Source organism: Vombatus ursinus, unplaced genomic scaffold (genome assembly GCF_900497805.2).
Source record: "Vombatus ursinus unplaced genomic scaffold, bare-nosed wombat genome assembly UNPS02014768.1, whole genome shotgun sequence".
NCBI lineage: Eukaryota > Metazoa > Chordata > Mammalia > Diprotodontia > Vombatidae > Vombatus > Vombatus ursinus.
The window spans coordinates 9415553-9438052 of NW_020954546.1; the positions used below are offsets into that span (position 1 = coordinate 9415553).

The 22500-nt window shown below is 46.1% G+C and overlaps 1 protein-coding gene across 1 annotated transcript in view; it reads right to left on the bottom strand.

The window, feature by feature from the left end:
* The window catches only part of GPC1 (glypican 1), a 157396-nt gene extending 148692 nt beyond the window's left edge, over positions 1–8704 (bottom strand). The window contains exon 1 of the mRNA XM_027862107.1: positions 8533–8704. Coding sequence (XP_027717908.1) covers positions 8533–8704 — 172 coding nt within the window. The remainder of the gene's footprint in view (positions 1–8532) is intronic.
* Positions 8705–22500: the final 13796 nt, after the last annotated feature.

Genomic DNA, 22500 nt, shown 5'->3' on the forward strand with positions numbered 1-22500 from the left:
ACGTGTGTGTGTGTGTGTGTGTGTGTGTGTGTGTGTGTGTGTGTGTGTGTGTGTGTGTGTGTGTGTGTGTGTGTGTGTGTGTGTGTGTGTGTGTGTGTGTGTGTGTGTGTGTGTGCGCGCGCGCGCGCGCACTGAGTAAGTTTACTTTAGATTTTCATGGCCAGGAGCAATAGTGGCCACTAGAGGGAGCCACTATAACTGCAGCGTCCATGACAAAGGAGACCTGCATCAGGGAGGCGATTCTGTAGACGCCACTGACCAAACTTCCACTCTCTCACTCTCTCACTCTCTCACACTCTCTCACACTCTCTCACTCTCTCTCTCTCTCTCTCTCTCTCTCTCTCCCTCTCCCTCTCTCCCTCCCAGCAAATTTTGCTTCCAAGTCTCCAACACTTACGAAGCTGAGAAATGAGATTAATGTTGACTAGACATTAAAATCCTCACTCTGAAACAGAACCAGGAAAACAGACAAGATGGACACAGCACAGCAAACAGAAAGAACAAAAGGAAAAAAAAAACATTAAAGGGACTGCTATGTAACTCTAATGACCATGCCTGACACTGCAGAAGAGCTCAGGGGATCACAGACCTGCCAGGTCTGCTTCTCTTGCTGCTGTTCAGTTGTTTCAGTCGTGTCTGACTCTATGTGACCCCATCTGGGGTGTTTTGGTCATCTAATCCCACCCCTCATTTTACAGATGAGGTAACTGAGGCACAGAGAGATGAATCAACTTGCCCAAGGTCACACAGGGAGTAAAGCACAAGATGCAGGATTTACATCCCAAGTCCATAGACTCCAAAGCCAGTGGGCTTTCTGCCGTGTCCTAGAGTGGTGCCTGTGGTCCGTCACGTCCACATTCCCTAACAACTGAGATTCAGGCCCCCTGCAGAGATAGGAGAATGTACCTCTTTCCCTTCTTTTCAGCAGTGAGGGGCTGCAGGTGTGGAATGCTATATACTTTTCAGATTTGGTTGTGTTGGTTAGTTTTGTTGAACTGGTTTCTCCCCCTGCCCTTTAAAAACATTTTTTTGATGTTAGAGATAGTGGGAAGGAGGAGAGAGGGGAGAGATACATTGAGAGATGGGGATGATCTAACAAGAGAGATCAAAAAGAGTGTAAGAATAGACCAAAAACCAAACCACCCTCTATTGACCGTTTTCAACATCCTGGGGCATTTCTCTTCATCTCTCATTCACTGTTGTCTCTCTCCACAGCTCAGTCGACTGAACCACTCGAGCACGGTGATCTCCCTCCACTCACAGCCAGCCAGAAAATGCTCGGTCAGTGCCTATTTTGTAGCGGTAACATCCTGGAATCCCGGTCAAGTTTAGTCTTGCACCCTGGGCAAGATGGGGATGATGATTCTGCTTTCCCTCCCACTCAGCCAGAGTGATTAACACAGGTACCACAGCCGGGAGTTGTGGAAGGTACCCAAGAAATTTGGCAGGAAGACAAATAGGAGAGGGATCTCAGGAGCTGAGATCTAATTATTCCATCCTCTCCCCCTGGGCTGGAATGCTTTAAGTACCATTACATTGGAAAGGGAATTAAAAAAAAAATGAAATGAATAAGGGCTGTGCCCAGGACCACCCAATCTGAGAGTTGGATTCTAATGTCAGCCATGCCACTGACCAACTATATGACCTTGGACCAGTCCCTTCCTTGCCTCTGGTTTTAAACTCCCCTCTTGTAATATGAGAGGATTAGATTCTATGATCTCTGAAGGGCCTTTCTGCTCTAAAAATCAGATGATCTCCTTTCTAATAAATGGAATAAAGGTATTATGGGGAAGGGACAAGGTGAGAGAAATCATTCTCTTGTTACCAGGGAGAAGGTAATAATAAGCTTGTAATTTTAAAAAAAGTTGAGAAAATAATCATCGAGAATCATGGGATCATGAATCTGGAGTTAGACGGGACCTCATCTAGTCCAATTCTTGGCTGACAGTTTGAGGGACAGGGAAACTGAGGCCCAGGGAAGTGAAGTGATCTGCCCAAGATTATCAGGATAATAAGTCTCCAAAGTAGGATTTGAACCCAGCCCCATGACTGCAAATGCTTTTGCCAGGCTGCCTGCCTCTCTTCCAGGTAATTCAGTAGGAGGATTCTCAGAACAGTTTTCCTAGAGAAGATGGAGGTTTACAAATATGTGGGTGACACTGTGAAAAAAAAAAAGCACAATGCTCTACTTCATTTTCTCTATGGAGGCTCTCAGTCAGTGACTGGCACCTCTAAAGATGTTGGGATGTTGGGATCACTTTAAAAGAAGCCTAATAACTTAATGTAAACTGAGGCATGGAGAAGCTAGCAGAGCCAGAAGTGTTAGGACAATGGGAATGAATGGTGCGAACAACATTACCCATAAAATTGGCCACTGTGTAATCAGAGGGATCACGCTTGCCTTCCCTCACCCTAAGACCCCCCCCCCCCCCAAAAAAGAGGAGAAATACACTTCCTTCCCTTCTTTGCTGAGACGGACACTAAGTGTGAAATATACATATACTGTTAGACTTGTTTGATATGAGGCTAGTTTCATTGAATTGCTTCCGCTCTTTCTTTTTAACTCTTTGGCTATAAGGGAGGGCTCTGGGAAGAAGAGAGCAGAGTAATTTATTTGGAAATGAATGTAGTGCCAAAATAAGAATTTTAAAACAAAAGAAAAAAAAAACCTCCTTTGGCCTCAGTTTCTACATTTGTAAAATGAGGGGGTTGGTCTCCCCCCCCCCCAGGAAGTATCATATTGGGACACGTAGGTGATACAAAAACAAGATATAACAATATAATTTTGTTTTTTAAAAATTAGGGGCTTGGATTAGATGACCTCTGAAGTACCTTCCAGCTCTAGCTATATGATCCCATGAAAAAGAAATAAAATGAACCTAATCAGAACCAATGAATAAACTGAGGCATTGCAGGTAATAACGTTTCAGAAAAAAGAAGCTAAGATGGGGTGAGCTCAAAACCTAGATCTAACATGATCTAATTCTACACGTACTGTTGGACAGCTTTTAGTGGGTCTTGCCTCACACAAATGGAAAAATCCTCTTGGGATAACTAAGAAGGGATAACCATACAACTTCTTACGCAGTGCCTTGCCTTTTTCTGGACGTAAGATGAGCAGTAATACTTTGCAACCTGGGAAGAAAATTCCCCTGAAAGATTCCCAGTAAGCATCTCCCCATGAAAAATGCACCTTTGGCCCATGCCCATAAAGTGCCTTCGTCCTTCAGGCTCTGATCAAGTATAGCTTTAATGACACAGTGTCCCTAATCCCTACACAGAGGCACAGGCTCAGCTGTCCTGTGAGACAAATGGGCATTAGAGCCCTCAACAACCCAGCCGAGATTTTTGCAGAGATTTGGATTGATCTAAATCTGCTATAGAAGGGCATATTTCCTGATGATTCCTGACTCTGCCCAGGCTTTTCAGGAGACCAGGATAAGTTCTACCCCTCAATTCCCCTACGGCTTTAAAACCTTTTCCCCTACCTGAGTTACTGACTCATCGAAAAATGAATCCATTGGCCAACTATAATCCACACAGATATTTAATAAGCAAAGCAGAATTCACAACAATAGCCCACAATTCCATACTGCCTTAAGGATTCTAAAGTACCTTCCATACAACAGCCCTGTGAGCTAGGTAGCCCAAACATTATTTTCCACATTTTACTGAAAGAGAAAAAGAGGAGGTTAAGTGACTTGCCCAGGCTCACACAGCTAGTGTCATAGCTAGGAATTCAACTGAAGTCTTCTGGCCTCCAATCCTGCTTTCTTGCCACCATACCACGTGAGCGTCAAGTGTAAGAATATAGTCTTGGGGGGAGGGGGACAGATGGTGGGATTGACTCATTTTTTGTCTTTTTATCCCAGCACACTGATAGTAAGTTTAAATGAATAATTGAATTGTCACCCCCCACCCTGTATACTCAAATGACTGCTGTCCTTCAACGAAGTCCTCCCTAGGCAGATGACACATTGATTCCAATGATCAATGGTGCCGCTGTTGCTCAAATCACAGTGAGGGCTCCTCTTGGGGAGTCGCCATAAGTATGCCATTTCTCAAGGGCGCTGCTCTGAGCCCAGACTCATTCATTCAATCAGGCTTGCTATTTTATAAAGTCACACTCTGTGGGACCGGCAAGTGATTTCTCCTACCAAAATGACTCCTCACTCTGAAAGTATTAAATGATAATAACCATTTATATAGGGCTTTAATGCTTACAAACGGAATTAGTCATAATCACGTTGGAACATCACAATGATCCTGGGAGGTAAATACTACAGAGAGTATCCTAATCTTAAAGATGAGGCAACTGAGGTTCAGAGAGGTCAAGTGACCTGCCTGTGGACACACAGTAAATGTGTTAGAGAGGGATTTCAACCCAGTTCTTCCTATGCCTTTCTCCACTGTCCAAAAATTAACTTATATTTTTGTATTCACTTTGTATATATTTATATATGCTTAATAAACATTTGGCCAGCACCTACTATGAGCCAGGTGCTGTGCTAAGTGCACACTGGGTCCTCACAATAACCTTGGGGGTTGGAGCTATTATTATTCCCATTTGACAGATGAAGAAACCAAGGCAGAAAATCGTTAAAGGACATGCCCAGGATCACACAGCTATTAAGTGTCTGAAGTCACATTTGAATTCAGGTCTTCCTGACTCCAAATCTCTTTCTTGTATTATGTGTACACAAATCGATAGAATGTAAGCTCCCTGAGGGCAGGGACTCTTTCATTTTTGTCTCTATATTTCCAGCACCTAAAACAGTACTTGGCACACAGCAGGTGCTTAATAAACACTTGATGAATGACTGATTGATTTCGGACTTCAAAGTCCAACCACTAGCTACTACTTCATGCTGACTTTCAAGATCCTGCCTCAAATTACTTGTCTGAAAAAGGAGTTACTTCACAGCTAAGAGAATCCTTCTTCCAAGCAGGCATAATTAGAGATGAGAACACCGTTTCAATCCACAACTCCCAACCCACCGTAAGTTTCACTCAGCTGGTTCAGCTCATATCACTAGATTCTCCCTCATGTCTTACCTCTCCCTCCGAATGTAAACTTTCCCCACCAAAACAGCAACCCAAAAACGCTTTCTTCTCTGCCTCATTCTTTAGGAAGGTGTCCTCCCTTCCTCCCACTTCCCACCTGCCCCTCTGCTTTACATGGAAAGGCAGTGTCTAGGTTTTTGACCGAGGTCCCAGACCTAGATGATAAATCTAAGAAGGGACCTCAGAGGTAATCTGGTCAACCCCCCTCGTTATCTCTACGAGGAAACCGAAGCTTAGACAAGCAAAGTGATTTGTCCAAGGTCACAAAGGGAGTAACCATCAGACTGGGATCTGAATCCAGGTTCTCTGACTCCAGAACCAGAGCTTTTTCCACTGGTGCCAACTCTTTGTAAGATACTCAAGTCTAAGAAAAGAAGAAAATATCGTCTTGGTGTAGTGGAGAGGAGGAGACTGGTCTTGAAGTTAGGAAGACCTCAGATGATTGCTAGCTGTATGAGCCTAGACGCTGGTCCATTGACCTCTGTCTACTTTGGTTTCCTCATTTAAAACAAGGTGGGGGAGGGTTTGGAGTTGATGGTGTCTAAGCTCCCTTTCAACTTTAAATCTTTGGTTTTACGAACCTCCTCTGATGGAGAGGGATTTAATCTAGGCGGGGAAACAAGAAATATGTGGGGAAAATGTGTGTATATATGCATATAAATAGCAGTCCATAAAAAAGTACTGTAAAGTAACAATATAAAAATGTCACAAGGTTAGTTCATACTTAGAAGCCATGGGACAGATAAACATTTGGTGTTTTGAGTTTCATAAAAGGTAAGACCATGGAGTGGGAGTGGTCTGGGGCGGCCTCACAGGGAACGCAGGTCTCAAAGTCTGCCACCTGACATTACCTCCACCCAATTTATTTCAGCTTTTAAATAGACCCGAACTAAATTCCCCCGACAGATTCTGGAGCCAAGGAGAGGACAGACAGCTCATCCCTGAGCTATTCCAATCAGCTTTCCTTATTAAGCAGAAATGCCTGATAGGCAGACATTTGCCACATGGACAGAGTCTGTCCATACTCAAAATCTGACGGGGACGGAGTTCTATTATAGGGCTTCCTGGGTTTAGAATGTGAAATCACATACACATGTCTTGGCTGAGATCGCCTTAAGTGATTCCCCACCCCTTGGTGTCTCAAGCAGAAGAGGAGCCAAAGAAAAGCCCGGATATTCCAGCTTGGAACCTATCATTAAAAGGTTTCAGACTATAAAGCCTCACAGTGAAACTGAGTCCTCACTGGCCAGAAGCTTCCCATTTTTTTTATCTTCTCTCCCATAATCTCACTGCTTTCAGCAGAAGGGAGTATCCCGAGGGGATTCTCCAGGCCCAGTGAATAAAGGAGTTCAAAGGCCAATCACCCACTTACAAAGAGACCTTCTCAACAAAGATCTTCCATCAGAAAAAAAGAAACAACAAGCATAACTAAAACAGGCATATCCTTTAAAAGCACGACACCCCAGCGACGGCATCTCCTTATGGGCAGAGTGTTTCATTTTTGTCTTTATAAGCATCTCACTCGGGCACATAGTAGGTACTTCATAAAGACTTAGCGATGCTTACACCAGTCAGATTGCCTTAATAAGCTTTTCAGTCTCATTCCAACCTTGCAGGGTGGCACATTAGCTTCCAAAGGAATCCAATTTCTCCCTGGTCTTTACCGGCCCCTATACCTGAAACTGCAAGCCAGGCCCCCAACTGGTGGAGGCCAATAGTTGGGTCCAACTCCACCCTCCTGTCAGTATCCCAGGGCTGGATTCAAGAAAAGGGAGAAAAGGAAGCTTGCAGGGGCACTGCTGCAGCCTGTCCCACCCCAGAAGGTCCTAGACCTCACTGGAAGGGACCTCAGGCCAGCCTCTCATTTTATAGAGGAGGCTTGATAGGGTTGGACTAAAGCCTCACTTCTAACTCTGAATTCTTATGATTCTTTGTCACTCTAGGGTTATTTTTACAGATTCAAAAGACGTCAGAGCTGGGACTTCAAAGGCCATCCAGTTCGTTTTACTGAGGAAGAAACCGAGGCCCAGGGAAGCCAAGTCTTGTTAAGGCTGTTTCTACCACACAGGTGGTAATCCTGTAATAGTCTCCCCCCCCTCCCCCACCCACCAAGGAGAGACACCTGCACCCTTAGAGAAACCTGGTTTTAGCAAGTCCTCTGCAAACAACGGGAATATAGACGTCTTGGCTTCAACAGGTATCGTTCTCCCCTCAACCCCAACTGTCTCCCTGGAAGGCCAGCACTCTTGTTCCCAGGTTAGGGATTCGTCTTCTGCATGAGCAGGAGAGGGCAGGGGCGGGCTGCCAGATGCCTGTGGATGACTGAGGGACGGGCTCCTTATAAAGACGTGACAGTTGTTGAGAGAAACCCAAAGAGCTTCTCCGGCTGCAGTTGGCCGGGGCTGGCCCCTGGGGGTGGCTCTGCCTGACTCCGTCTCTCCCAGAATGTACGAACTGGGGCAGATGGCTCTCAGCTGCGAGCCATGAGGTTCGGAGTAAGACTTCCCTGGGACAGCCACCCCCTGGCTGCCCACAGCATGGGAAGGGGTACTTCCTTCTGCTCTTTGATCCACAATAAAAACTCATCTGCAGACACAGACCAGAATTTCACCGAGTCTCTTTTTTACTGTTTAAAATCTCTAGCTTTGTGAAAAGGAAAAAGGAAAAAACCCGAAACAAAAAACAACAAAAAAATCTAAACCCTTTCCCCTCCCCCAACCCCCCCCTCCCATCTCTACTCTCTTGGGACAGAAGCCAGACGCCTCCTCCAACAGAGGGTCCACTTCCTCAACTCGGTCTCCATCACTCACAACACGCTGTTTCCATCCCAAATCCAAGGCAGGAGAAAGCCCTTCCAGCGGTACCCTCGCCTCCCTCTCGCCCCCCACTCTCTTCTCCGGGATCCCCTTTCTCCACGCTGTTGCTGCCCGCCTCCCAGAGCTCCATCCCCTGGGTGGCCTGAACGGCCCCGGCCCGAGGCCAGTCCCGGGGCCACTAGGGCTGGGGCAGGGGGACAGGGAGGCCCAGCGACCACGCTCCCTGGTGACCGACCGCTCACTGGCCCGGCCTCAGTCTCCCTCACAAATGCCACTTTTCTTCACCCTCTTTCAAGCCTAAGCCTGCACGGGTGGGAGCTAAGATGAGCCAGGAGAACTTTCCGAAGCGGCCGCAGTGAAGGAGGATGGGGATGGGGATGGGGATGGGGATGGGGATGGGGGGTGGCGGGGGTGGCTGGAGAAGCCGGGCGGCCCCCTGCCCACCTGCCCCGAGGCTCCGATCGCAAGCGTGCCCCAGGGCTCTCCCCCCCTCCCTCGGGGCTGCCCATTTCCCGTCCCCGTCGTCGTCTCCCCCCACCCCCACCCCCGTGCCCCCTCCCGGCCCGACGGTTTGGCCCGGGGCGGGGTGGGGGGGGGGCAGCTGGCGCCCTCTCCGGCTCCGCGGCTGCCCGCAATCAACGGCCCCACTCACCGGAGATCTCTGCCTGAGGCACGCCGCTCAGGCTGAAGCCTTTGGCCCCGTAGACCTGGCGGACCTCGGCGCAGCTCCTGCTCTTGCTGCCCCCCGGCTCCCCGCGGGCCGAGGCGGCGGCGGCGGCGGCGGCCACCCAGAGGAGCCAGCAGCTTCGCACGAGGAGATCCATGGCCGGCCGGCCGGCCGCCGCCCTGCTGTCCGTCCGCCGGTCCGCCTGTCCCCCGCTGCGCCCCGCCGCCGTCCGGCGGGCGAAGGGCAGAGCCAAGGTCCCGGTGCGCCGGGCTCGCTGCCTGGAGGAGGTGGCGGAGGACGCGGCGGCCGCGGAGGCAGAGGCAGCGGGGCAGGAGGAGGAGGAGGAGGACGAGGAGGAGGAGGACGAGGAGGAGGACGAGGAGGAGCACAACAAAAGCCCGGGGCGAGTTCCACCGGCGCAGATTCAGCCGGGCACAGTCCGCGGCGGCGGCGGCGGCGGCGGCGGCAGCGAGAGCAGCTTCAGCAGCGGCAGCCGCGAAGCGCTCGCGCTCGGTCCCACCTTCGGCCCCACCCCCGGCCCGGCCCCCTGGGCGGAGGGGAGAGGGAGGAGGAGGAGGAGGAGGAGGAAGGGAGGGGTGGAGAGGCGGGGCGGGGCGGGGCCTTGGATGGGCCGGGCCGCCCTGTGTCCGCCTCCGTCCGCCGCGCTCTTCCCCTCCCGCCCGGAGAGGCGACCCCGGGCTAGCGAGGATGCTGTGGGGGGTGGGGGGCAGAGGGCGGGGTCTCAGGGGGCGCCCAGGGCAGGGCCGCGCCCGATGGACGGAGAGCAGAGAGTCGCCCCTGGCGGCGCGGGACTGTCTGACTCCGGGGCGGAGATCACAAGCCCTGGGGAAGGGGGCGGCGGCCAGAGCCGGGGACTGCATGTTCGTGGGGGTGGGGGTGGGGTCCACGAAGCCGCGCGGGTCCGGCCGGAGGAGGGGACAGCGCAGAGCCCCCGGGGAGGAGTGCCCGCTCTCTGCTGCCCCGAGCCTGGCGCGCTTCTTCTGGGCTTGGGGCGGCGGCACCACCTGCAAAAAGGGAGCGGAGGGTTGGGGGTGGGCGAACCGACCAGGCTTGGGGGGCCGAGGGAGGCGAGACTTTTTTTTTTTTTTTTCTTCTGAAGCTGAGGCAGGGCTTCCCCTGCCGGACGTGGCGTCATGCCACCCAGGCTACCAATCAGAGGCTTCCCCCGCCCCCAGCCCAAAGCGGCAGCAACAGCACTCCGCGCGCCCACGTCCCCCTTCCCTCCCCCACGTCCCCCTTCCCTCCTAGGTCGGCCCTCCAGTTAATAGCTGACATTGACCTTTCCCCTGGCCGGGGCTCCTCCATCCTCTCTTCCTCTGTCTGCATCCCTTTCCCCTCGTCCTCTACCCACCACTCTCTGTCTACACCTGACGCCCACTTCTCTCCTGCTCAGACACATCACCCTCTTCTCAGCACGTTCTCCCCTTTGCCTCGGTTTACACCCTGCGCCTTCTGACCAAGGTCCGCACATCCTTCTGTCTCCATACACACCCTGTTCTCTGTTCAGCAGCTCCCTTCTTCTTTCTCTCCACCCCCTCTTTCTGTCCTCCACGCACGCTTCTCCCCTGTCTCCACCTACAATCTCCACGATTTCTCTGGCCACACATCCTCCTTTCTTCTGCCCTCTCCTGCCTTTCCCCCTCCTTGGTCCACACACCCTTCTTTCTGTTCCTTATTCCTTCTTCCCACCTTCCGCACTCACTTTGTTTCCCTTCCATTAACTCTCTTCTCTCCCTCCTTTCTAATACTCCTGCCCTGTTGCATCCAGAGATCCTCCCTCCTTTTATTTTGTCGTCCTTCTCCCACCATCTCCACCAGAATTCAACTGTGACTGGCTCTCCTTCACCCCCACTGTTCTTCTTCAGGACTTTTATCACGAAAAGGTAAAGAGGGGCAGGCTTTCGATTTCCTGCCTCCCCCACCCCACAGGGAAGAATAACCTCAACAAATAACCCTGGATATAGGAGAGGCACTGAACCTGTGATGTTATTAGTGTAGAGACCTCCGGGAGAAGGATTCTCTCTCTCTCTCATCAGATCCGAAAACGTTCTGCAACTTACTCCATTTGGATAGTTGCCTCTCCCCACCCCCACGCTCTCCCCGCCCCCACACCCCCAAGGCATGCTTGTGCTTCTTCACACCCCTGGAGAATCTGACCTCTGACCTGATCTCAAACCTGAATGCCCCCCTTTACCTAACAAATCCCTCAAAGGAGGCATGCTTCTGTGGAATGTCTCAGAGCCCCTTACTCCTTGCTCTCTTACCTAGAATGCAGAGTGGTCTCCTGGGGAGGTGGTAAACTTGGCTTTAAAAAACCTGAGGTAGAATCCCAGTGCTGTCACTGTGTGACCTTGGACAAGTTCCTTAATTACTCTGGGCCTCGATTTCCTCCTCTGTAAAATGATGATGTCTGAGGTCCTATCCAACTCTCTAGGATCCTATGAGCCTCACTGCCTACTTCTGCTGGAACTCATTGATTCTGCTTACTTGTTGGATCCCATACCTGAACGACCCGTGCGTGCCTCAGTTTTCAGTCTTTAGGGGAAAGGGATGGAAGTCACTACCTGCTCCTTGACTAAGTCAAATGAGGAATGGTGTAAAGGATGTCGGGGGAAACCTAAGAGAAGGAAGACTTTGAGACCTCCTCCTCCTCCTCTTCTTCCTCCTCCCTCTCTTTTTCCTTTCCTCTCCTCCTCCTCCTCCTCCTCCTCCCTATCCTGCCCAGGCTGGAAGTGAAAAAATGGACCTGATCCCACCCCTGACTGCATGAGCTTTGACTCACTCTTTTTGACCTTAGGAGGTGCCTGGGGTCTCTCTGGAGACGTCTCAGAAATTGACATTCAGCATAAAGGTTATTGTAGATGATATAGCACAACAGATAAAATACTGACCTGAAGTTAGGAAGACTTGAGTTCAAATCAAGCCTCAGACACTTACTAGCTATGGCAAGCTGTTTAACCTTTGTTTACCCCACCTGAAAAATGGATTCATTCCAACACATCTGGAAAGAGAATGTCCAGTCTTCACTCGACCAGTTCTGGAGAGGGGAAAAACCCTGTACCTCTAGAGGCAGATAATTCTACTTTTGGATATTTCTGTAAGAATTTTTTTTTCTGACATCAACCTAAACTTATCTCTTTGCAGCAATAAACTCTGAGTTCTTCCTTCTGGGAACTATTTGGATGGAGTAGTGGACAGGGGAAAAATCAACGAAGTCTGAGGCTTTGAGCCTGTATAATTGAGAGGATTGATAGAACCAAAGCCTGGGATTGGTAAATTGATGCTTAACCTCTCTTCACCCTGATTTACTTGGCAGGGGAATGAGTGGGTTGGACTCCATGGCCCCTGGCATCCCTACCTGTTCTAAATCTATGACCCTATAATGCTTCTCCATTTTATTTTCAGCCAAAGAGGATGATCTCTAGTCTAGGTTATTTGGAATTTAATTCAATTCAAGAAATAGCAGTTTTATACCTCTTTTAGGTGACAGCCCTTCACATGCTGGAAGATAGATATTACTGTATCTCTAGCATCACTTGACTGAATCTTTACTTCTTCCGGCTAAACACCCACCGTTCTTTCATCTATTCCACATATGACGTGATCTCTGGGTCTTTTACCATCCTACTTGCCCTCTTCTTGGTGTTCCCTAATTTATCTGTGCCCTTCTTAAATCGTGGTGCCTGGGATACCATCACAGATCTCGTCTGACCAGGGTAGAATAGCAAAGGGAAGGGACTGCACGTTTATTTTTTTATTTTTATTTTATTTTAGTTTTGCTTTTTGGTGAGGCGATCAGGGTTGAGTGACTTGCCCAGGGTCACACAGCTAATGTTATGTGTCTGAGACCGGATTTGAACTCAGGTCCTCCTGACTGCAAGGCTGGAGCTCTATCCACTGTGCCACCTAGCTGCCCCATAATACACATTTATTAAGCTCCTACTATGTGCCAGGTGCTGTGCCAAGCGCTTTACCAATGTTATCTTGTTCAATCCTGACAACAGCCCTGGGAGGCAGGTGCTATTACCATCCCTGGTTTGTTGCTGCTGCTGCTGCTGCTGCTGTTTGTCATTCGTTTTTGAAGACCAATGACATCATAAGGGAGATGAGGAAACCGAGGCAGAGAGGGGCTAAGTGGCTTGCCCAGAGTCACGCATCTAAGTAAGTATCTGAGACCAGATTTGAACTCAGGGTTTCTTGACTCCAGCACCAGATCTCCTTCCACTCTGCCACCTGGCATGTCCTTATTTTTATAAGGACTTCTCAGCTTAGGCCAAGACTGTATCAGCTGCCGTGTCAGACTGATGACTTATATCAAGCATGTAGTCCAGATCTTTTTTAGACGTGCTTTTGTGTAAGCATTCCCCCTCCATCTTGTAATGTGTTGTTATTTTTTTTTAACTCCACTGTAATACTGTTTTTCAAAATTACAAAACTGTAGACCTGACATTTTGCACAGACATGTATCCTGTGGTACTTTTCCCACTTCTAAATTGTTTCAAGAATCTTGTTGTAAGTACCTTTTCAAGCTCTTTCACTATCTTGGCATACAGTTTTATTTAGTAATTCGATTCTTTTTGTATCCCTGGTGCTTAGCACACAGTGCCTGGCACATAATAGATGCTTAATAAATGTTTATGGATTGACTCATTCAAAGGAACTTGGTGCTTTCTTACCCTAGCTTTATCTTGGATCTCAATTCTATTCATCAAATAGAAAGTAAGCTTCTTGAGGGCAGGGACTGTTTCATTTTTGTCTTCATATCCTCAGCACCTACCCTAGCATAGTGCCTAGCATACAGTGGATGCTAACTATTTGTCGAATTGAATTGAGCTCTGAGCACCATCCTTGGTGGAAAACAAAATGGAAACATAATGGGGTCACAGATCTAAAAGTGGCAGAATGTCAGAGGTTACCTAGTCCAATTGGCTCATTTTACTGCTGAGAACAGAAACGGGTGGAGAGAAGGGCTGGAGGTCTTGGTGAGGACAAGTGATTGGTACTGGAGGTGTGAGGGAGTAGGAGGTATTGAAGGAGAGGCAACTGGGGCCACAGAAAGGAATTTCAGTCATGGAGGTGAAACAGTTAATGAGTGATGATGGTCAGATCAAGGGTATGGCCATCTCCAGGTATAGCAGAGGTGAATAGAAATGATAAGGCCAAGGGAATTTAGGAGACAGATGAACTGGAAGGCTAGGGGGTTTGGGAAAGCATCAACACATATGCAGAAGTCACCAAGTATGCAGGCTGCCCTGAAAGCTTGAACTAGGCTGGTGCTAGCCATGTTTGAAAATAGGAACCAGATGTGAGAGACATTGGGAGTCAGAATTGACAAGACTTGGAAACTGATCAAATGTAGGGGATGAGGGAATCAAAGAGGATGCTGGGGTCTCAAGGTTGTATAATGGGGAGGATTGAAAGTAACAGAACTTGGGCTTGGGGCAATTGTTGCTTAACCCCTCTGGGCCAATTTCCTCAAAGTCAAATTTTCTCCAATTTGTCTCTAACTTTTTTCCTGAATTGGATTTCCCCCCTCTTACTCCGTAAAGACGGTACTTTTTAATTATTTTTGATTAATCTACTTTAAGATGAGGGGGCAAGAAAGGTTTCATGAAGACAAAGTCATTCGATTGAGGTCGAGAGGGTAATTATAGAGTTCAACTGTCAGAGGTAAGAAGGGAAAGAATTCTGGGTATGTGGCACAGTCAACACAAAGGCACAGCTATTAGAGACGGGACCTCCGTGTGAGAGATTGTACATGTCAAATAAGGCAGTTTATGTTTGATCCTTGAGGTAACAGAGAGATTACTGGGGTTTGTTGAGCATGAGAGTGACATGATCAAATCTGCATTTTAGGAAAATAAATCATTTGTGTGGAGGATGATTTGTGAATGGCGTGGATTTGAGGCAGGGAAACCAAATAGGAAACTGTTACAATTGTCCAGGCAAGAGGTGATGAGGGGCTGTATGAGTGGACAGGAAGAAACACATAGAAAAGGTGCTGTGGAATTAGAAATGGCAAAATTTGACAACTGACTGGGAAGGGGAAGAGGCTGAGATACAAGTGAGGAGCTGAGGTTGCAAACCAGAGAGCCTGGTGGTGACTCCCTCCAGTAACAAGAAAATCTAGAAGGGGATGGGACTTTTGGAGGGGGGCCGCAGATTGTCTTTTGGACAATTTTCTTTGCACTTTGACAGTATTCTTCTTGGTATTCCGCCAACGGATTTCCAAATAGATTCAACAATTAAAACTTCCCACCATTCATTATACACGTGTTCATTAATGTCTCTGCAAGTGAAGATCAGGTATTGACAAAAAATCTGGGCCATATTGATTGGAGAGATATGAGCCTGTGAGATGAATCCTTTGTGGGACACAGATAACAGTCTTTGGAGGGTGTTGAGGAGATCTAATGCATCTTCAAAACACTTTCCAATGTTGCTTGAAATTCACTCTAAGGGCATCATTATTGTCACTTAGGGCTTTGGTCCCTGTTAAAATGCAAATACAGACGGCAGTCTTATCTCTGTTACCAGGCTGCTCAAGGACAGAGACACGGTCTTCTCCTGTCTCCCACACCAAGGAGAAGGAATACATGAGTGGAATACAAGGCCACACCCAAGAAAAATAAACATTGACTTTTCATATCTGTGTGTGTGTGTGTGTAATAGCAGGTTATTTGGCCTCTAGCTTTTAACATTATTCGTATGACAACTGTGTACATGAGCATTTTAGGCTGATGACAAGAAGAATTACAATACAGAGATAGCATTTTTAAGTGCAGTTTGTGTAGGCAGACATAGCCTAAGACAACTTATAAAACGTGAAAAATGAACTCCTCCAGATGTTTCTAGACATCCAGATGTCATACATACAAAACATTTGGATGGTTGGCTGAACTGATCACTTCTCCTGTAAGAGGCAGTGTGGTATAACAATATAGTTACGTGAACCTACCCCCTCCCCAATCCCACCCCAATACTTTTCTTCTTTCCTCAATGCCTTCATGAACTGCCTTCTGAAGCTTTTCAATAGATAAACTCTCCTCCTTCTTTCCTGAGAAGATAGAGGCCAACTGACACAAATTACCTCATTTCTCTTCTGCCTCTCCTTATTGTCATCCATACTTTCCTGTAGCCTTGGAGGAGAAGCTGGCCCTCATACTCACCAGGGTTAATAAGTCTCTCTTTGTTCTCAGTACTAATGCCTACTCTCTTGTCTGTATCTATGCTCCATCAGACGTTCTCTCTCATGTTTCTTCAGTCTCTCCTTCTCAGCCTACAAAGAGTCATCCTTTAATCAAACCAAAGCAAACACAAAACCTTCCTTTGACCCTGCTGTTTTCTCAAACTCTAATTGCATTTTCTTTCTGTTACAACTGTGTGACTCTTGACAAGTCACCTAACCTCCCTGGACCTCAGTTTCCCCATGTCTAAAATAAAGAGGCTCGGCTACCTGGCCTCCGAAGGCCCTTCCAGCTCTTTGGCCTGTGGTGCTCTTGGCCCCCACGATATGTCCTTGGAATAAAAGGGTGGAGTTCCAGGACTAGCAGTACCAGAAATGTATTCAAAGAGGCCTCTGAAAAGCCTTCTCATCATGATCTCAGTCTTTATGGGAACAATTACTGTTCTTCCCATGGGACTGGTACCAAATACTCCTGCCAAATACTAGGCACCCAGCGAATGGAAAACCAAACATTGTCCCCACTCTGATCCTATTCCATCCCTGTGGCTAATGTACTAGAGAAGAGATGGAAAGATATTTCTACAGGGGGGAACTTGCTTTTTCAGAATATCAGATAATACCCTGGCACTTTTCTCACGCCCCAGAAGCTCACCTGGGACTTGCTCTTACTCTGGGGCAATCCAAATTTTTAAAAGGCAGAATGGGCAATCAATTTAATTAAATCCATAAGCCTTAGTGTCATCCTTTCTTTCTGAAAATTCCCCAGTAATGTTCCCCACTCATCTAGGCAATGTCAAGACTGTTCCTCCCTTGAGAGGAGGAACTGTGCCATATCTTTTGTGTCCTCAGAGCTCTATATGGCCTTGACTTTTTTTGATCAACAAAGATCTATTTTCTCTCCTCTCCCTCTCCCACCATTGAAAAAAAAAAACCCAAAACTTTTGTAGCAAATATGCATCGCCAAGTAATACACATCGGCCATGTCCAAAAAGCACATGTCTAAGCCTGTGCCCTGAGCCCATCGCTTCCCTGTCAGGAGGCCAGTAGCATGCTTCATAATGAGTCCTCCAGAATTATGATTGGTTGATGGACCAGAGTTCTTAAATCTTTCAAAGTTGTTTGTCTTTCCTATTATTGTTATTATATAAATTGTTCTCCTGGCTCTGCTCACATCATTTTGCATACAAGTATTCCCAGGATTCTCTAAAACTGTTTCCTTTATCCTTCTTTACGGTACAATATTATTCCATTAAATTAATATACCCTGATCTGGGCAGCCATTTCCTGATTGATGGGTATTCTTTTTGCTTTTAGCACTTTGTCACCAGAAAAAGAGCTGTTATAAACATTTTTCTACATGGGGTCTGGTTTTTTTTTTTATCTTTTTGAGTATATAGACCTACTAGTGGTATTGCTGGGTTAAAGGGCATACGCATTTTAATAACTTGTGGAACATAGCTTCATATTGTTTTTCAGAATGGAGAGACCAGTTCACAGCTTCATTAATAGGCATTAGTGTGGCTAGTTTTTCACAGTCACTCCATCATTTGTTGTTTTCCTTTTTTGCTAAGGTGGAGCCACAGAGTTGCTCTAATTTGCAATTCTCAAATTATTAGGAATTTAGAGCATTTCTAAAAACATGGTTATTAATAGCTTGGATTTCTTCCTCTGAAAATTTCCTGTCCATATCCTTTGATTATATTTAATCAATTGGGGAATGGCTCTTATTCTTACAGATTTGAATTGGTTTCTTATGTATCTTGGAAATAAAAAAAGTTTTCTCAGAGAACTATACCTCTAATATTTGTCCCATTTGCCCGCTTTTGTTCTAATTTTAGCTACATTGGTTTTGTTTGTGTAAAAACTTTTACATTTTAGGCAATCAAAACTGTCCTTTTTATCTTCTACGATCCTGTTTAACTTTTCTTTGGTCATGACCTCTTCCCCTATCCATAGATTGGAAAGGTATTTTCTTCCTTTTTCCTTCTAATTTATCTATGATATCACCCTTTATGTCTAAGTCATGTACCCATTTGAAGCTTATCTTGGTATAGTGTTCCAGGTGTTGATCTATCCCTAGTTTTTGCGAGACTGCTTTCCAGTTTTCCAGCAGTTTTTGTTGAATAGTATATTCAATATAGTTGAACAAAAACAATAGTTTTTGTTATATATGAATAGTATATTCCTACTCCCAAAGCTGGGATCTTTGGGTCTATCTTTACTATGTTCTTGTATATCAATAGAATGTAAGCTCTCTGAGGCCAAGGACTGTTTCATTTTTGTCTTTGTAGTCTCAATGCCTAGAATAGTTCCCGGCACATTGTAACTGCTTAATAGATGTTTGTTGATTGATTAATTTGCCTGCCTAGGGCCCCTGGAGTCAGTAAATAGGACCAGAATCTAGCTCTCTTGCCTTCCAGTCCAATGTGTTTCAGTTCTACAAACATTGATTAATCAATGTTTGTAATTGTTAATTGTTAATCAATTAATCAATTAATCACCTACTATGTGCCAGACATTGTGCTAAGTACTAAGCTGCTAAAATCACTTAACTTTTTGGAGGCCTCTGTTTCTTTATGTGTAAAATGAGGGTTTTGGGCTCTCTGATCTCTTATGGTCTCTTCTAAGTAAACTGTTTTATATGTCATGCTGATACCAAAGTACTGCTTTTAAGAATAAGTCAATTCAACACCTGTTAATGTACTGCTGTCTATTGGCAAGGCACTGTGTTAGACCTTGGGTGTATAAGAGGTGATGAGCTCGTGGAGTAGGGAGGTGACTGAGTGAGTGGAGAAAAGAGGATGTCCTGGAGCTAAAATCAATAAAACCTAGCAACTGATTGACTAGGATGGGTGAGGTTGAGATAGGATATATGTAGAAAGTCTGTTTAGTTAGGGTACCCTAAGAAGGAGAATCAGCTCAATAGTACCTTCTACAGTGAGGCTGGCAGCATGATAAACACAATGCTATTCTAAGTGTCTGATCAAAATGCTTTAGCCTAAGATAGTGTTGGCCAAGAGAAATGGAGTCACCACAAAATACTTCAAAACTTTGCCTATTTCAATTCTACTGAAATCAAGAGAAACAAATGAATTTTTGCCAAATGGGAAATTTACCAAACTGAATGGGGGTTGGGATAGGTGAAGGGATAAGGAATTTATCTTCTAACTGCTACTCCCGGGAATAAAATATTAAAGTCTAAAGTCTTCCAACACCTTTGTCCCTTGGAAGTTCGACAAACTAATTAATTCCAGCCAAACATCTGCCAAGCTGTTCTATTCTTCCAATTTTCTTTTGACCTCTGTGTATTTTTTTCTAAAGTTTCACATAACCCCTAATTCGGGGTGGCTCTTCCATTCCCTGGAGCTCCAGCCGGCCTAGTCTAAACAATCCTAGATTTTTTAATCAAAGGGGGAAGGTCACACCAACATCCAAGACAATGTCTGCTCTTTAGGAGTTTATATTCATGTAGAAGATATATGGCATGTGTGCAAGTGATTGTAATAATAATGATGATGATGATAGCTAACCTTCATTATGTTTGTTTTAAGGTTACCATAATACTAATCACTACTAGCTTAAGGTGAATAATGCTAATTATTATTGGCTTTAAGGTTTGTCTTGTGCTTTACACACATCATCTCCTTTGATCCCTATAACAGTCCTATGAAGTGATTCCTATCATTGTGTCCGTTTTACAGATGATGCTCAGAGAAGTGAAATGACTTTGCTTGGGGTCACATAGCTAGTAAGTATCTGAAGCAGGATCTGATTTTGGGATTCCTAGATTCTAAGTCCAGCATTCTGTCCATTCTACCATCTAAATGCCTCTTAATACAAGACAGAAATGTGAAAACCAACGCGTGAAGGACCAGCAAAGTGCTTTGGGTGTTCACTTCTGGAGGTGAGTAGGTAGATTTATGAAGAAGAAAGCATGTGAGATTGGTCTTGAAGAATGTGGGGCATTTTGAGAGGAAAACCTTTGGGGAAAGGACACTCAGCTACCTAGAAATTTGGGCAGGCCATTGGACCTTTTTAGGCCTACATTCCTCCTTTGACATAGAATAATCTCCTCACTTCTTTTTCCTCTCTCTGCTCCCAAATCCCAGGAGGAGACAATTAGGGTCAACCCTATAACAAAAGCTAACGTTTAAATGGTGCTTTGAGGTTTGCAGTATATTATCTTGATTGACCCTCACAACAACCCTTTGAGGTAGGTAAGATTATTATCTCCATTTTCCAGATGAGGAAATTGAGGCTCAGGGAGGTGAAGCAATTTGTTCAGTCATAAAGTCAGGAAGTGTGTTCAGTGGGTTATGAACGGAGATCTTCCTGACTTTAGACCTATTGCTCTATCCACTGTGCTAAGCTGCCTCTCAAACTGTCTCCATGAATAGGCAGAGGAGATGACTGCCCACCTGGTGGGATGATTACACTGTTGCTGATCTTTGAAAAATGTGTAGAATAGAAGAGATGCTGTCGGGCTGAAGTCTGGAAAATGATGTAGTGAATTTCCAAAAGACAAACTCCTTATCAGCTAGTGAGTTTGACTTCAATTCCTGGGAAAATTTTAGAAGGCATCATTCAGACAATGGTTTATTAATACTTAGGAGGGAAGAGGGAATCCCTAGAAGCAAGGGTATACTGGAGCCAGCCTCAGTGGGCTCTCAATCTGATTGTTAAATTTTCAGGATGAGCATTTATACCCCAGAAATCAGAAGATACTACCAACCAGTAGCTTGATTTACCATTTGTTGCTAGTCTAGACTTAAAAGAATGGAGGAATAAATGTCAACAATACAGATTAAAATGAAAAGGGTGTTCTTTCTCAGTGAGCTGGTTGTTAATCATTTACCAGCATACTCCTATACCTATAAGCAAGTGGATTCATCAAGAACCAGTTTCCTCATGCATAAAATAACAAGGGTGTTGGACCAGGGATGATCTCTAAGGTGGTGGACCCCAGTATTCTCAGAGACTCATAGGATCCCAGTTTTAAAGAGAGAAGGGATCTTGGAGGTAATTTTGTCTGGCTCCCTCATTTTCCAGATAAAGACAAAAGCTGGGAGGGTGGAGGGATTTGCCCAAGGTCATATAGCTAGTAAGTGGAAGAACCCCAAATCAAATCTGTTTTCTCCAGTTCCAAATCCAATGTTCTTTCCTCTGTACCTCCTCCTTTCCTTTATGTCTCCCCCCTTTTATAGTATTTGTCTTCCTCAGTTGGATGGTATCTAGTGAACTAATTCACACTAAGGTGATAATGACCGATGGCAGGGAAACAGGCTCCATGAGCATATTATAGAGTGCTGTCCAAGACAGGAAGGCACAGACACTTATACAGCTGAATATTCATGAGCAGATCACTTAAGATCTCTGTGTCCCAGCTTTCTCATCTGTAAAATGGGGTTCAGTAATGCCAGTAATCAAATGTAGCAGCTGCCTTAAAGGCTTGGTGTGAGGATCAAGAGAGATGATTCGTGTAAATTACCAATATTCAAGTACTAGATAAATGATATTTTAGTTTTTAGACTCCTGACTGACCTTTCTCCCCAAAGGAGCAACAATCAGGAACCCCCACAGTACGAGGGAAAGACAGGAAAAAGCTCCTTCAGCAGCTGAGCTGTATAATGTAAGGACCTAAGAGTTCCATCTGCCATTCACCTCCCCACGTCCTCATCTGTGGGGTTTTGATTCACCCAGTGGTTAGAATGATATGAGCTGGGGACAGCAGCCCTTAGGGCAGTGCACACCTGGCATCAATACTTGTTCCTGCCCTACTGGGGCAGAAGTGGAGCACTTGACAGCTGAGTTTGCCCATCACCTCGATTGTTGGCAGCAAGAAAGTCTCAACGGTGGAATTTCTGGCATCATGGCAGGCAGGTGAGGGAAATGCTTTGGGGGGTAGTTTCCCTGACGGTGAGACTCAAGATCTAGCTCCTAGGTCAGGAATCTGTGAATCTTAGATGTGAATGTCATGCCAAAAGCAACCTTAGAGGTCACCTCATCCAATGCTTGTGAATCTAATTGGGGCTGGAGTTATGAACTGGCAATCAGCCATTAAGCCACAAAGGGCCTTCTTGGTTCCAAAACAGCAAACAGTGGGGTCTTCTCATTCTGCTTAATGCATAGGCATCCCTGACTGAGAATTAATCCTGCCCGTCTCTCAGTTTCATATCAAAGAGATTAATTTGGCTTATCATGAGGCACTGTACTTACTCAGCAGGGACTCAACAAATATTCATTAAAAAATCAAATGAGGGTAATGCCTGGAGGGCTGTTGTCACATCAGTGGTCCGCATGCTCCTATGCTAGCTGGTCAGACAGAAGCCGTCTAGGATCCAGAAAATGAACTTTTATCCCCAATGTAAAGTAAACCCAAATTCTTACTTGTACTCTCTTAGTCCTAACTTCAGCGGCTAGGTGGCGCTGTGGAGAAAGCCCTGGGGCCTAGAGCCAGGAAGACTGAGTTCAAATCCGACATCAGACACTTCCTGCTGTGTGACCCTGGGCAAGTCACTTAACCCTGTTGTGTTGGCCTCAGTTTCCTTCTCTGTAAAATGAGCCGGAGAAGGAAATGGCAAACCTCTCCAGTATCTTTGCTAAGAAAACCCCGCATGGGGTCACAAAGAGTCAGACACAACTGAATAACAGACCCTAACTTCACTTAAACCTTAACTTGACCTCTGAAAAATCCTAGACTTAACTGGAATCCCAGTCTAACCTTAACTCCAACATGAAGCCTAATT